We start from the raw sequence: 15,988 nt of genomic DNA, 5'->3' as shown, positions 1-15,988 counted from the left end.
ACACACACACACACACACACACACACACACACACACACACACACACACAATTTACAACTAAGAAAAATATTTGGAAATAATAGTACCTATACAATTTTTTTTTAAATAACTGAATTTAATTTTATAAACTTACTGTGGAAGTGTAACCATGTATTATTATTATATATGTAATATATATATATAAAAGTACCTAGCGGTGAATATTTAAGACCTACCGGCTACCACCTACGTATGCTATAATAAAATATATTTTATTCCCAGTGTCTATATATTTAATTTATAGTTTATATATTGATTTATCTTTTAAAAATAAACTAGTATGCAAATGTAAAATATTACCTTAATTTTTATTACTAAACTATATTTCAATAGTTAATAAGGCATTGTACTTTTTAAATCGCTAACGTAAAATCCGCCCAAATTAATGGCGAGTAACACGATAGGTTCATTGTTTATGGATATTTTTTTCTAAATATCCTTTTGAAGATTTTTTACTTCGATAGCTCCCGCATGGTTATTTCACTTTGCCCCGAACCTGTATCACGGCCGATCTATTCGGTCAGTATTATTGCGCCGTTAAAATTTCAAACTTGCGGTTTTCGGTAAGCCGAAAAACAAAATATTCGTCGTTGTAGCCCGAAGAGCCGCTAACCGGTTACCTATATAATTTCCGGTAATTATCATCGGTGTGTGAGGGCCATTTATATTTTCATTCTCTCCCCAAATAAAAAAAAAATGTTTAAAAAATAATCAGATTTTTAAAATGGTCTAACGGTTGCGTGAGAAGCCATGGCTGTATAGCAGTGTATTTTTTACATATAATTGGTGCATGTACACACCCCACCAAGTCTTGGGGGTATTTAAAAACACATTATACCACGAACACGTGGAAAACGGCTTTTTAATTATTCGAGTGCCTACGTATATACCTACCTATAGGTACCTATATCTATCTAATAATATATAATTGGACTTGAGCATGAGTTATAATATATTATACTATGTTCTGGAAAAAAATATGAATGACAAACTGCAGGGCCTGCGTATAAACTTTATATACCACTTGACAAGAATTTTATACTATACAATTGTCTAATAAAGATTGATAAGGACGTTATAGATAAAACGAGGGTTGTCCTCGGTCACAACGACGGTGGGGTCATGTAGTAAAATCGATTTATTTTAATATGATATCTTGACTAAGGTTGTTGATTAATGTCATATGGATATAATTCATCATACAAGTAGAATAATGGAGTGATATAAGAGATACAGTAATATTCTTAGGTTAAGTTATTCTTATATACATATAATTACACATGCTTTATATTATACAGATAACGCGTGTCACATAATAATAATTTTATGTTGTGATAGAATATCGATTTATTAATTATACAGTTTACATGCATATAATATTATATAACTATAATTTTTTTATTATAAATGAAGATAAAAACCATAGTATAACATATTTGTATCATTCTATTTATTGACAATATAAATGATAAATATAGCGATATGCCAATCAAAAATTAAATTATTTTTCGTTATTTTTCACCTGTATAAATAATAATACCTACATATATACCTACTATCTAATTTGCATAAGAAGAGTTTTTCTTTTCACAAACTCCACAAATTCAATGGGAAAAATGTTGAATTTCGCTAAACATATTGTTATTATATACCAAATTCATTTTATTATAATTATTTGTGTGTAAAGACATTCAAATCGTACACATTACAAACTTATAAACCTTATATGCGATTTTACCTCTGTATGACCTAACCAGTAGAGACCTTGTTTCATGTACTTATACCTACACCGGTAGAACCACTTTATTATCAAACTAAATATTATATTATTATAAGTAATGCGTTCACCGAAAATCTGCCATTAACGTGTACATATATAAGTAAGGTCGTAATGATAATATCGAATATATTATATTTTGTATGACTGCAAATATATCAAATATGGTAGTGTAAGAGTAAAACCCAACCTAGTCATACCCTTACAAATTTACAATACATGCTTATGCGTCTATATTGTTGTAAGAATTAGGTAGATATTATAGGTAGGTACTAATTGGAAAAAAGTTTCAAATTCAATAAAGATGATAGATACACCGATAAAAGGCGTATATTATGATACAGATATATAGTATAGTATATATGAGTGTTTTGAACATTGTATTATCTTTAGGTCCACTGTATTAATATAGGTCATAATATTATATGGATAATAATTATCATTATTACAACATATTTTTTTCATAAAATTGGAAACGATCGTTGAACCGTAATTCTTCGTCACTGTTCAGCCACCAATAGTTTTATGAATAATTTACGAAGTATAATATAGGATACATAATAAATATACGCACATTGTATACATAGTTATAGTAGGTACACGTATATAATGCATTCCAGAATATTCAAATTGGGTATAATTATAGCAGGTCAACCGCCTAGAAAAACAACACACGAAAAAATAATTGAAGGGTTTGTCCTTAATCTTGAGTACCTACCTATATATAGTAAAAAAAAACCTAAAAAGAACTACCGTAGGCCGATTATGTTAACTTTAGACGAATTATCCTTACCATATAGCTATAGTTACCATTTGGTCAGGTGGTTACAATGTATTTTTCTATATTAATATATTATGTTGTTGTGTGACGATTTAAGAATTGTTTACTATTTATTATTACGATAGGTATTATAATATTACACTGGCGGTAATTAATAAATAAACATTTTTTGTTCATCAATTAGGTATATTAAATTAAGGTCTTGATGTTGTGCACATTAACGTTTAAAATTAAATAATTGTTGTTCAGAAATAAACTACATACGCATGTTTTTATAATGAGAAGAATTACATTTGTTGCTATAAATATGTATATAACATTTACGTTGTGGTTAGTCAAATAATAACTTATGTATACACAAATTAAATGAAAATTATTTAACATTTGAATAATATATTATTGTAATATATACATATAATACTATAGGCTGGCATGAAAAATAACGCTACAATTATTTTTTAGTACGTGTAATTATTATTTAAAATAATAATTATCATAACAATATTATAAAGTATAAACATAGGTACCTATAGAAAGTACCTATAATATATAGTTCTTGTTACCCAAAATTACGGTTTAATTTATTTTTACCTACTTCAGGTATGTAATTATGGTATCAGTTTTTCAACTGGTACCTAAAGTTATACATATTTTAAGCATAAATTTAGGAATTTGGCTTTGAGCCTTTGAAACTATAAAAAACTAAAAAGGTAAATAAAAAACAAATCAAAACATGGTGACCCATATAGACTTATTATAAGGCTCCAAAAAGTTAGTGTCGGACATTATTACGGATTATTATACTTTGTTAGGTTGGCTAGGAGGATGTTTTAAACTTTTATAGGATAAACTTATAAACCACTTACAGATATTAGACCAATCACAAGAAGAATGCTTTATTAGGTGCTTCTGTTTTATTGAGATTATTGAGCAATGTTAATTAGCCTTTACGACAAATTAACAAATGATCTTCATTGTCAAAATGAATATAATGTCATTATAAACAAAAATAATATACCTACATAATAATTAGGTATACGGAAAAATTAAAACAAGAAATAATATGTCTGTTCGGTTTTCTGGCTGTTTTCTTCTACCTAAAGGTAACCAAAATAGCAAATGTTTTATCTTGAAATTCAAACCTAACATATTTAATTTTCTATTTTGTTCGCTTTAAGGATAGTTATTAGAAAGTATCTACAATAAGTATACATTACAATTATAGTCAATAACATTTTAGGATTTTTTAATTTTAATTTTTTTTTATTAAATTTCCCTGACATTGACATCTAAGCTTATTGCTAATATAATTACATATTTTTAATATTTGGAAAAGAGATAATAAATAGTAAGTTAAATATATTTTTTTACCGTAATATAAGTCAAGAATAATATGTCTATGTCAAAACTATATTGTTTTCTACCTTTTTAAATTTCTAATCTTTTACAATATACAAGTATAAATGTATTAATTTTATAAACTGTTTCAATTGTCTCTCCCATTGTTATATATTGATATAAATTCGTAACGTTTTTCGGTGTATTATGAATCTTCTTTATCTCTAGAGACATCTAATGTACTTAATATACAGTTTTTGGAAAAGTATTACTATTAAAACTTGTTCCATTTGTTTTAAGTTCCAAAAATGGTTTACCGGTTTATCATTTACAACAAAATGCCAACTGTACCTATCTACAAAGTTTTTCCACAATTATTTGAAATATGTTTTTAATTCTTTTTCTATTTCTTTTACTTTTCGGTCTGTTACTCAATATATAACTCTGTACTATTTACGATTAAACTTGCAAAATTCGACAAAAATTGTCCAAAAGTGTCAAAACCTAACTAATTTGTTATGTTTTTGTCTAAGTTTAAAGTCCAAAGTACTTCATAATATAAATTTTGCTATAGGTATATATATAGAGAGATTTGTAGTATTTATTAGTATTTAATATGTAGTTCAATTATATAACGGGATAATATATAATTATTATATAATAATTAATAACCATAATCATACAATTATACAATATTATAACTTTATTGTTAATACTTAATAATAATATTCTTACCTTTAGTTATAATACCCATCATTTAATTTAATATTAAGCTTTTAATTAAAGCTGCCACAAACCTATAAAATATGTTATTTGTAGAACATAATTCATTATAATGTTAAACATCCAATAAAGTATTAATAGAATTTAATATTATGTAGCAATTTAACTTGGGAAGAATAGTCTAAATTATTTCTTCTGTATTGCATACGTAAGTACTTATATATATATATTGTACAAGCAATTATGCGCTGCAGTTTGCTATTCTATTTATCTATAAATATACTTTTTGCAGTCATGCTTTAATTTAATTTGGTAGTATTACCGAGGATAAGATATAAACCGAGAAACTAAATAATTTACCTACATGTTTTTAAGTAAACAAAAGAGAAAACAAGAAAATAAATAACTGGTGTTGGGTTTTGCTAGTGCTAAATGTGTATTAAATATTTTATAGTAATGGGCATTCATTATTTAGATGAAATATATGTCACAGTAACGTTACACAATAAATAACTAAAACTTATGTTTATATCTACGAAAATATGAATAGGATTTCGTCTTTTTAGTATTTAGACGTTTTGACATCATGTGTTGACCCATTAAAAGCGTGTAAATGTGTATATACATATGTATAGCGGTGCAGGAACTGTCAGATAGAAGAGACTCGCAATATGTACAAAAAAATGTTCGAAACTATCGTAAATTACAAAAGTATATTGCATATTATATATAATTGCCCCAATGGTTATTACTTATTAGTATAGCTCAATTATCAATTGTTTATAGATAGGTACAATAAGATATTAATAATTATTACATTTTCAAAATGCACATATTTAAAACATTTTTTATACTTATAAAAATTGTTTATGTCTTCTAGTTAGACACGAGACGTAGTCCTTCCTTACCTCTGATATTATACCTATAGGCTATATTATAACAATATTCTTATATACCTAAGCATATAATATAATATATATGCTGAATAGTACATAAGCACCTATTACTGGTATATGTGTTCATGAGTTTAATTTTAATGAACAAACATGCATTATTAACAAAAATCACATATTGATGTACTATCTCGAAAAAAGTTTGAATAGACGTATCAGACATCAGTATTGTTTACGAGTGTTTAGAGTGTCGTTTGCCCAAAAAGCGTTTTGCTTATCAACTATATGAGGTACCTGTTATGTATACATAATACATATATAGTCATAATATAGCTCTCAGTTACACACGAGGTGCGTAAACCATGTCAGGTTGCTCATATACCGATATAGCAGATACCTATAGGTAGGTATATATACTTAAGCTGAATTCACAGCTACGTTGTGTGAAGTGTGGTGCGACAACTTGCGGTTACTATATGGTTATAGCTAGTAACTATTATGGTTTAAAAGTTGAGCTTAAGTTATATATAGTTCTTGCAATACTCCGCGGTTGGAGTACAACCTAATTATATTATTACATTATATCAAAAGATTGATGTCCAATCACAATTTGACTTGATCAACACGACTCGACGTACGACGTAGCTGTGAATATTCCTTTACTGCAGTTATTGTTTACCTATAACCAACAGTTACCATCGATAAAGTTAGGTAGGTACTATAAGTCATATATATATATATTGCATATGCTTGTATATCTATATATGTCCTATACATACCTAATTATAATGCATTATGTATACTACCTACCTATATGTACCCATCGGACTTGTTATTTCGGATACTTACCGCGGAAGTGCTCGCAGCGCTGCAATCGAAACGCGCTCTAAGGTGTATACACCACGGACGACCCGCGAATCGTAGGTATTTACCTATATACCGCGCCGTACATTTACGCGACTGTTTGCACCATATAAGTGTACTATTTGAAGTGTTAGAAGCACACACACACACACACACACACACACACACACACACACACACATACTTACATATAGACTCGTGTGACGGTGTGAGCGTCGATACGAAACGGTTTTGCGGACAGCACCTATATGGACACGAGCGAAAATGAAACGTGCCTGACGGACGAACGGACAGACGGTCGGACGGACGGATCGCGGACGTGTACGGACGTGTCATCGTCGTATATGCGTTGCAGCATATAGGTACAGCAGTACACGACGACGATCCTCGGCCGGCCCGGACGAAAAAATAATAAAATAATTTGTAAGAGAGAATCGGCGGAGGGACCCGCCGTATAATAATATAATACTCGTGTATAAAAGACCCGACGACGACGGCGAAAGTCGTATTATACGGCCTTTTTTTTTTCCCCGTTCCCGGGTTTTATGGCGACGAGGCTATAAAACCACCGGTGATGGCGCAGCCATGTTTGAACGCCACGGCCCGGCTGCGCTTCGTTAGAATAATAATAATAATACAGTCACCGCGAACGCGGTATAAACACAACATATATTATACTCTTTGGTACGGACCGGCGGTATACCTTTTCGTACCTATACGATATCGTATTGACGTGCAGGTACATCACCGAAAATCCGTATAATATGCTTTGGATTAATATTGTTCTATGCGTTTATACGTCGATTTTCATCATAATTTTTTGTACCCAAAAAGGGTTACGATCTCGGTTTCGACGAGCTGCAGGTCGGTCGCCGGTGATGATCTCATAATATTAATATTATTCTGCAGACCGACGCGTTTTCTCGTCCGCCAGAAAGCGCGTGCGAGAAGAATGTTTGTCGGCCGACCGGTGGCGACGACACACGACGGCACGCGACGACGACGAACGCGCCGCAGCGGCCAGTGGTGTCGGTCTCCGTCGCCGGCGGGTCGGCGGGGAATCGATCTCCGAGCGCGCGCCGCACACCGCGCCGCCCGGCTAAGATGGCTTCCAGGCGCGCGCAACCCGGGGGGCGGGGCCCGCGATTGAGTTATTGGACGGGCGTCTGGGGCGGCCATGAATGTGCCTCGGCGGCGGCGGCGACAAACGGTTCCCCTCCGCGCCGCGTCCCGCCGACCTACACTGCAGCCGTCCGCGCGGAATTTCGTGTGGGTATTTTTTTCGTTTATTTCTTTCATTTTTTTTTTTGTCTTTTTCTTCGTTTCTTTCGTCCGCTCGCCCGCCCAAACGCTTTGTCCGAACGCTGTGTCTATTGTCGTGATATGGCGAAAAATTCTTGTACGACGACAATATGGTTTTTATAATATATATTATAACAAGGAACGCGATTTTTCTGCGAAATCTTCGGCTCCGTTTGCGTTCGGAAACGTGTGACAAAAAAGAACTCGTCGAGTGGAAAATACAAAATAACCGATGACTCCTGTTTAAGTCGCGGAAAAAAGAAACCAACGCTACATGTGTATACATGTACGTTGTATAGTGTTGTAACTGTATATTATATAGGTATTCAAAAGTAGCCTACCTATATATACATTATATACATTATGCAGATTCATTATACGAATAATAACAGCTGATGTTTTGTATGGTTTGATCGATTTTCTTCCACCTGAAAATGTGCGGGAGAAAAAACTCCATTTGACATCCATATGTATCGTTCATCATATATAGCTATATATGGTAAATAATTATTATTGGTGTGAGGGGGCGGTGAATTTAAACCTTGCTGCAATCACTGTTCTGTATGATGATGTAAACATCTAAGTATATTTTCAACTCGATGACTCACAAAACGATAATTCGTTTTGTACAGAAGTTTGGTGTATTGTAAAATATTTTGTGTAGATACCTATATACGAGTAGTAGGGTGACAATCAAATTTTTTTTTTAGTTTTCTCACGTTTTTTATTTGATTTATTTATAATTAAATTGATACTGTGAAAGTATGAAAAAATTTAATAAACTTTACGAGGTTGCTCAAAGCACTTAAAAATACCAAATATAAGATAATAATATATCTGAGATAATTTTATTTTTGAAATGCTAAATTTAATCGTAAATATTAGTTTATATGGTTTACAATCAATCATTTAAAACATAATATATTTGTAATAATTTAATCAATGCAATTCACTGTAAATAACAAATTTACTTTTTATATCTATTATAGATAGTCATTTAAGTTTTAATGATAATTTGAACACTATTCCTCAACGCGTCCACAGCAGCAGAACATCATCCTAAAAAACTTTTTAGTACGACTTAAAAAGGTTCGGCGTCTATGTTTTGTTACCATCAGGTCCTCTACTTCAGAATCCGTATCTTGTAGCAAGTCCAGACAATCGTATAAATTAATTGTATGGTCTATTATAGGAAGTGCTATAATATACACATTTAGTGAATGTTTTATGTATCCACAGTCATTTATTTTCGAGTTATACCATAAATATAAATCGATTTTAAATAAAAAATTCCCGTTATTGTATCTTAATTGTTTGTTTGTTTTTCCCGGCGCTATTGAAAACTTCTGGGAATTTTAAATTTTGGATACATATAGGAACGCCTAATATTTGTGTATAACATATTGTATAAAATGATTTATTTCAAACGTCTTATGTATGTATACAACATAATGAACCTCAAATTGAAAAGTGAAGGTTCAATGTGTATACTTATATTATTGAAATATATAATATAATTAGGTACTATTAAGTAGTAGTGTATGTGTATACGTATGTGAATATTGTAGAAATTATTACGCATAAATATAATGCGTATCTATAGCATTTATAGCCAAGTCCAACAATTTTATACTTAGCTTAATAGGTACGCATTTAAATTAATTATACATAAATTACGCAGTGCGTGCATGCAGATTAATGCACTTTTAAGTAAAAGTAGTAATAAAAACAGTAGGTAAAGCGGATAAGTGCCTAACTAATGAGAAGATAGTTTATTATATAACTGTTGTAATTATTTAGTTATACACGGTATGACTATATAATATATAAATCATAAGTAATATACACTTTGTTTATTAACATAATAATAGTATGTTTTAGTATATGTGATTTATAGCTACCTATGTATATTTACAATTTACAAATGGTCAGTGCTAACTAATTAAATACTAAATAGTAGACGGTACATGTATACAAAAATCAAGTTATATTATTACCTACTGTAATTGTTTAAGTTAGACGTAGTTATATCTCTACGTCCTACATAATTATATAATATTATGATAGGATGAGTTATCTATAGTATAGCTATACCACTTCATGTATAACAAATTCGTAAATACAATTATAGTTATTGGGGGATGAGGTGACCGAGTGGTCTGACGCGTCCGCTGCGACGCAGCCGGTCGCTGTTCGATCCTTGGCTATACCGGGCGGCATTTTTCTCCGGACAAGTCGCGGTGACCGGAGAACAAGTGCTGCCATCCCCCACCCCCGGGGCATGGCAGAAACCTACGGGTGCCCCATTCGAAATTCTGCCAAAAACAAACACACACGTGTTCCCCCCTACCGTCCCAAAATATACAATACAAACAAACCTACAATACAAATCCTACTACAGCTAATGGCCTCAGTTGCCGAAGCTTAAGACCAATAAAAAAAAAAAAAAAATTATAGTTATTATAAATATTATGTATAATATTATATAATATGTAATAATTATTCCTTATTATTCTACAGTTTGTATTGTCTATTTGAGTATATATAATATATATAATATATGTAGGTAGAATAGGTAGGATATACCTTGTATATAATTATACATTATACATGCACTCATCAATTCTAGGAAAATTATCTTTTTCTATACACAATGATATTTATTTTTCAAAATATTTTAACTATTTATAAATACTTGTTCAAGCTTTTATAAAGTTNGTAGGTATTTCGGATTCGGATGTATCTTTAAATAATGATGGGAACGATGTACAAATATGTAGTGCTACCCAAAATGAGTCATATTCACAGATAAATATTGAAGAAGATACTTCTCAATTATGTTGTTATCCATCAGGTAAACAATACTTGTGGTTTGATATCAAATTTGGATGTTGAAAAAATAAATATTTAATTGAAAATAGATATACAACTTTTATAACAATTTTTGTATAAGCCATAATAATACAGTTTAAATTACAAATAGAATTTAAAATTAATTTTTTATTTACTTTAAATAATAACTGTACCATTTTTTTTTTAGATTTCCCAAATGATCCAGCCATTTTACCTACAACTGTATCATATGAGTTGAAAAATCATTTTTTTTCATTGGGCCCTTGTCAACCATCCGCCTTAGAATTAAAGAACAAGATATTTCCACAAAAGAAAGACTCTCAAGGTGTTATGCGTTCATTTCATGAAACTTATTATCACCGTAAGATTGAAGATGGAAAATTTGTAAAACGGTTATGGTTATCCTACTCCCCTTCACAAGACCGTTTTTATTGCATCACTTGTAAGCTATTTGGTCTGCCTAAGGCAAAGAAAACGTTTTTAGCAGATAAAGGGTCTAATGATTATAAAAATATTAAGCGAACAATAGAAAACCATGAAAGCTTCCCAGAACATCTAACAAGTGAAATGGCTCGAGTAATGTATGAAAAGAACGTAAGGATTGACACAGGAATGCATGAACGTGTCAATCGAAAAGTTGCAGAAAATAGGCAAATTGTATCAATAGTTATAGATGCTCTTATTTTTTCTGCAAGACAAAATATTGCACTCAGGGGGCACAACGAGAAACATACATCAACCAACAGAGGTAATTTTCTAGAATTATGCTCATTTATATCAACATATAATCCAATATTAAAGTTACATTTAGAAAAATTAAAAGAAAACAAGATTAACCGTCTTTCATTTTTATCCAATGTGACTCAAAATAAACTTCTTTGTATATTGGCGGATATGGTTCGAAAGGATATTTTAAAACAAGTGAATAAGTCAGGGCAATTTGCTGTAATAATTGACACAACTACAGATGTTTCTAATCAAGAACAATTTACTGTCATTTTAAGATACATAGATGAAGGAAAACCTCAAGAGCGTTTGGTAGCACTAGAAACTGCTTCTGATTCTACTGGTCTAGGTATGTTTAAAGTGTTTTGTAGCATTACAGACAAATACAATATCAACTGGAAAACACAGATGATTGCTCAAACATATGATGGTGCTGCCTCTATGCAAGGCAAATACAGTGGATTGAAAACACGTATACAAGCGGAGAATCCAAAAGCAATGTTTACTTGGTGTTTTGCCCACAAACTAAATTTAGTTATAGTTGATACTTGTGATTGCTGCATTAATACCAAAACTTTTTTCGGTAATGTTGGCGCTTTAATTGAATTTATGAGAGCTAGAAAACGGACGGCTGCCTTTGTAGAATCTCAAGAAATATTAAATCCGAGAGAACAAAAGCGTCGCATCAAACGTTTTTCCATTACTAGATGGACATCCCATGATCGAGCTTTGGTTGTCATTCAAGAAAAGTACTCTGCTCTGCTGAAAGCATTGGAAAATATTTCAAAAGCAAATGATTCAGATCGTTATACAACTTCAACAGCCAAAAACTTCATTTCGGTTATAACATCATTCCAATTTATCTTAGTTTTGGTTCTGATGAGAAGAATATTTTCGGTTTCCACTGAAGTTTCAAACTATTTGCAATCAAAATCTATTGATTTCATGCAAGCTATCAAAATGGTGAATATTGCTAAGAATAGATTGAAAATTTTGCGTACTGATGAAGGATGTACTGAAATAATTAATACTGCTAAAGAATTTGCTACTAAAAACAGTCTTTCCCAATGTGACTTCAAAATGGTAAGAGCAAGAAAGAAGAAAATAATGCCTGGTGAACTATCCAGAGATGAAGTGCTACAATCTCCTACTGATTTATTTCGCTGTGACGTTTGTTTTAAAGTTTTAGATGCTATTATTACATCAATTGACACAAGATTTAATGATTCTCAAGAAATTCTTAAAGATTTAAGCCTGCTTACTCCGGAACGTATGTTATCCATTAAAACTAAAAGTGAATTGCCCAGTAGCGCGTTTGAACAATTATCGAATTGGATAGACATTGATACTAATAAATTACAATCTGAATATTTAACATTTAGCAACAGCTTAAATGATCTTTTTAATGACAATTATTCAACAACAACAAGTATATACAATGACAAAAATAATGACAGGACTGATCAACCAGATTTTAGTTCATAAATAAGTGATGATTCTGAAATTGAAGAAGTCAGTACAACAAAAATGTCTAGCTTAGACATTTTGGGTTTATTATCAAGTCACAACTTAATAGCAGCCTTTCCAAATTTGTACTTGGCATATAAAGCGTTGTGCATCATACCTGCATCATCCGCATCTGCTGAACGCAGCTTTTCTAAGGTAATTTTTAATTATTATTTCATTATTATTAAATAGAACAAAAAACTTGTAGCATTTTTATATTTGTTTAACTCTAAAAAAGACAAAGTAAGAAACAAGTGCAATGCATATAATGTCTAAGCTGGTGGCTATGCAATCATATTTTGCGTTTAATTACATATTTTATGGCTATTCTCTACTTTTTTTTTTGTCTTTTTTATTTGCAAATACCTTTAGCTATAAATTAGTTCTAATAATTTTGTAAAATGTAGATAATAATAATATTATTAACTGTACCTATTATTTTATATTTTTATTAACCAAATATTGTTTTTTAAAATCTAATTTTACTAAAAATACAAATCATCACAATTATGATTTCAGGTAAAACTAGTTAAATCTAGGCTTAGATCAACCATTGGGCAGAATCGGTTGGAAAGTTTACTTATATTAAGCTGTGAAAGAGATATTGAAATTGATCGTAATGAAGCAATTGACATATTTGCAAAGTCCTCCGATCTCTTGATGCAGAATTTATTGTTTAAATAAAATATTAAGTGATATTTTAATTATTGTAATTTGTGCTACTTAACCCTATTAAACACCAAAGTGATCTTTTAAAAAATATTATCTCATTTAATGTTATTTTGATTAATCTTATAACATGGTTTTGAAATTGCCTGATAGAGGCAATTTCCCCACAAACCCATAAATGTAATGTTTTTATAGGCCAATTTTTAAGAGAGAGAATACAAACCTAGTGTTTAATGTTCAATAATAGGTCATGGGCTCTTAGGTGGGTGGGTGGGTGGTTATCGAAGAATATACTTGCCTCTGAAAATTTTTTAGTTCGCCACGCCACTGTATATAATATATGTAGGTAGAATAGGTAGGATATACCTTGTATATAATTATACATTATACATGCACTCATCTATTCTAGGAAAATTATCTTTTTCTATACACAATGATATTTATTTTTCAAAATATTTTAACTATTTATAAATACTTGTTCAAGCTTTTATAAAGTTATAGGAGGATTTTTTTAATTATGAATTTCTTTAAATTTTTTTCTATGCTGATCATTGATGTTCGGTCTAAAAGTTTGAAAATTAAGTAGGTATACAAGATTTTTATATTATATTATACCGTCTTATTAGTTGAACAAAAATATCAAATATACATACGTAGTCTTTTTTTTTTTTTATGTGCATTTGAAGTTCAATTTTTTTTCAAAATTATATATTTAAACGAAACTTATATTAAACTATAGAAATTACTAAAAATAACTGTTTTTGTAGTTGTTTGGTTGTAACACATTATTCGTAGAGATTGAAACTTTTCGTCATTGTTGGTACGTCTATTAACTAAACACAATAATATTTTCAAAATGTTTGCTTAACCCATAGATGAAAGTTATGAAATCCACGCCCTACAGTACCTAGTTTGGTACCACATATTATTATATAGGTATACTTCTTAATACAATTATTTCTTTAGAAATATAAGCTGTTAGACCGCCTCAGGTCATAATCGTTTACCACATGTTCAATAGTGATACATAGGTATCTATAATTGTTTTAAAATTAATAACATATACATTATATTGAAGTCAACAAAAAGGTAAACTTGTACCGTATTATAACACACCGCAAAGTGGAGCACAGAAGAGCATGTTTCATGGTTTTTATTTAATATTTTATCCTATGATCAAACATAAATTGAAATTTTGATTTCAATCATGTTGAATGAGTGTTGTATAACATATTATTACAATTACAATTGTTAGGCATTACCTACTACTATTTTTATTAGGTATACCGCTGTATTTATATTCTGCAAGATCTTCAATATAAATGTGCAGTAGAAATACACGGCGATAAATATAGTACCTATGGATTGAATAAGTATATGAAATACCTATATGTCGTGCAGATGTTTAAAATGTAAAAAATTAAATGAGTAGGTACCTAGTACATATTAGTAATTACTAATTAGTATATAATGTAATAAGTTATCATGTATAGCGTAGGTATAGCACGAGTGTATTATTATTATTATTATTATTATTATTATCATTATTATTATTTTGTTTATATTGAAAATCTTTTTATAGACTACTGGGCCTCGCCGAGATAACACGTATGGAGGCCTATTTGTATTATATGATTACCTATATAAGTACTTTACACGCATCTATCAATAAGCTGTTTTTAATTAGTATATACTTTTGTACATAATAATAAAAATAATAATAAGAAGTATATAATACAGTAATTCATTTGAGATGTTATCTGATGGATTCAGAATTCAGGACCATGTTTGTCCATATAGTTATATAAAAATAGATATAATATAGGTATACCTATTATAAATATATGTGTGAGAAATTTGATAGGAATTTAATTATGCGTGTGCCATAATCTATTAGAAATTTCTAATTACAGGCATATATAAAGGCGAAGAACTGATATAGGTTTAAAACTTAAGATTACTAAAAAATTTGGTATTTTTATAGGTATTTAGTGACTATGTTCATTTAGTATAGTACCTATAAATTATAATGTATAGATAGATAGGCACTATATTGTCAAGTATACTTAATGTAGTCTAAATAATGTGTTACCCCCGCTACCCATAATGCACACCACGCTCTTTTTAATAAAAAAATAACGGCACAGGCACATGTATGAATACATTTATAAATCTAATATTATAATTTTATTATGATGCATCTGTTGTGTTCAGTCAAAAGGTGTATAGCTGCAGCTGCACATTACGATCTTAAGGACTAAAATGCACTTGCAATAATTAATTCCGTTAACATATATTAAAAGATTTTGATATTACACGTCATAATATTATTATAACATATTAGAAATGCATTTACTGCAGCTCATAAAATGTTAATTATAACAACACAACGATTTGGATTCGTATCAAAACAGCAGAGGTGCATGTGAATTTCGTATGTAGTGTAGGTACATAAATAAAAAGTTGAACATATACATACATAAGTTCTATATATACCTATAATATGATATTATTATG

The 15,988-nt window shown here is 30.3% G+C and overlaps 2 protein-coding genes across 4 annotated transcripts in view; one reads left to right on the top strand and one right to left on the bottom strand.

Annotated features, from left to right (window-relative positions):
• The window catches only part of LOC111041080 (homeotic protein ultrabithorax-like), a 173,895-nt gene extending 167,071 nt beyond the window's left edge, over nucleotides 1-6,824 (bottom strand). Inside the window, exon 1 of one of the 3 annotated variants that reach the window (XR_002605270.1) lies at nucleotides 6,604-6,824. The gene's annotated coding sequence lies outside the window, so the exon portion shown is untranslated. The other 2 variants (XR_002605272.1, XR_002605271.1) reach the window with 2 other exon arrangements.
• A 2,344-nt stretch (nucleotides 6,825-9,168) lies between these two features.
• Nucleotides 9,169-13,748, top strand: LOC111041077 (zinc finger MYM-type protein 1-like). Its single transcript, XM_022325229.1, has 4 exons — nucleotides 9,169-9,193; nucleotides 10,422-10,571; nucleotides 10,758-12,958; nucleotides 13,322-13,748. The coding sequence occupies exons 1-3, from the start codon at nucleotides 9,169-9,171 to the stop codon at nucleotides 12,779-12,781; spliced, it is 2,199 nt and encodes a 732-aa protein (XP_022180921.1). The 3' UTR covers nucleotides 12,782-12,958; nucleotides 13,322-13,748.
• The last annotated feature ends 2,240 nt before the right edge of the window (nucleotides 13,749-15,988 follow it).

This window comes from Myzus persicae, unplaced genomic scaffold, assembly GCF_001856785.1.
Source record: "Myzus persicae strain clone G006 unplaced genomic scaffold, MPER_G0061.0, whole genome shotgun sequence".
In the NCBI taxonomy this organism is placed as follows: domain Eukaryota; kingdom Metazoa; phylum Arthropoda; class Insecta; order Hemiptera; family Aphididae; genus Myzus; species Myzus persicae.
This window is presented reverse-complemented; position numbering and strand designations above follow the sequence as displayed.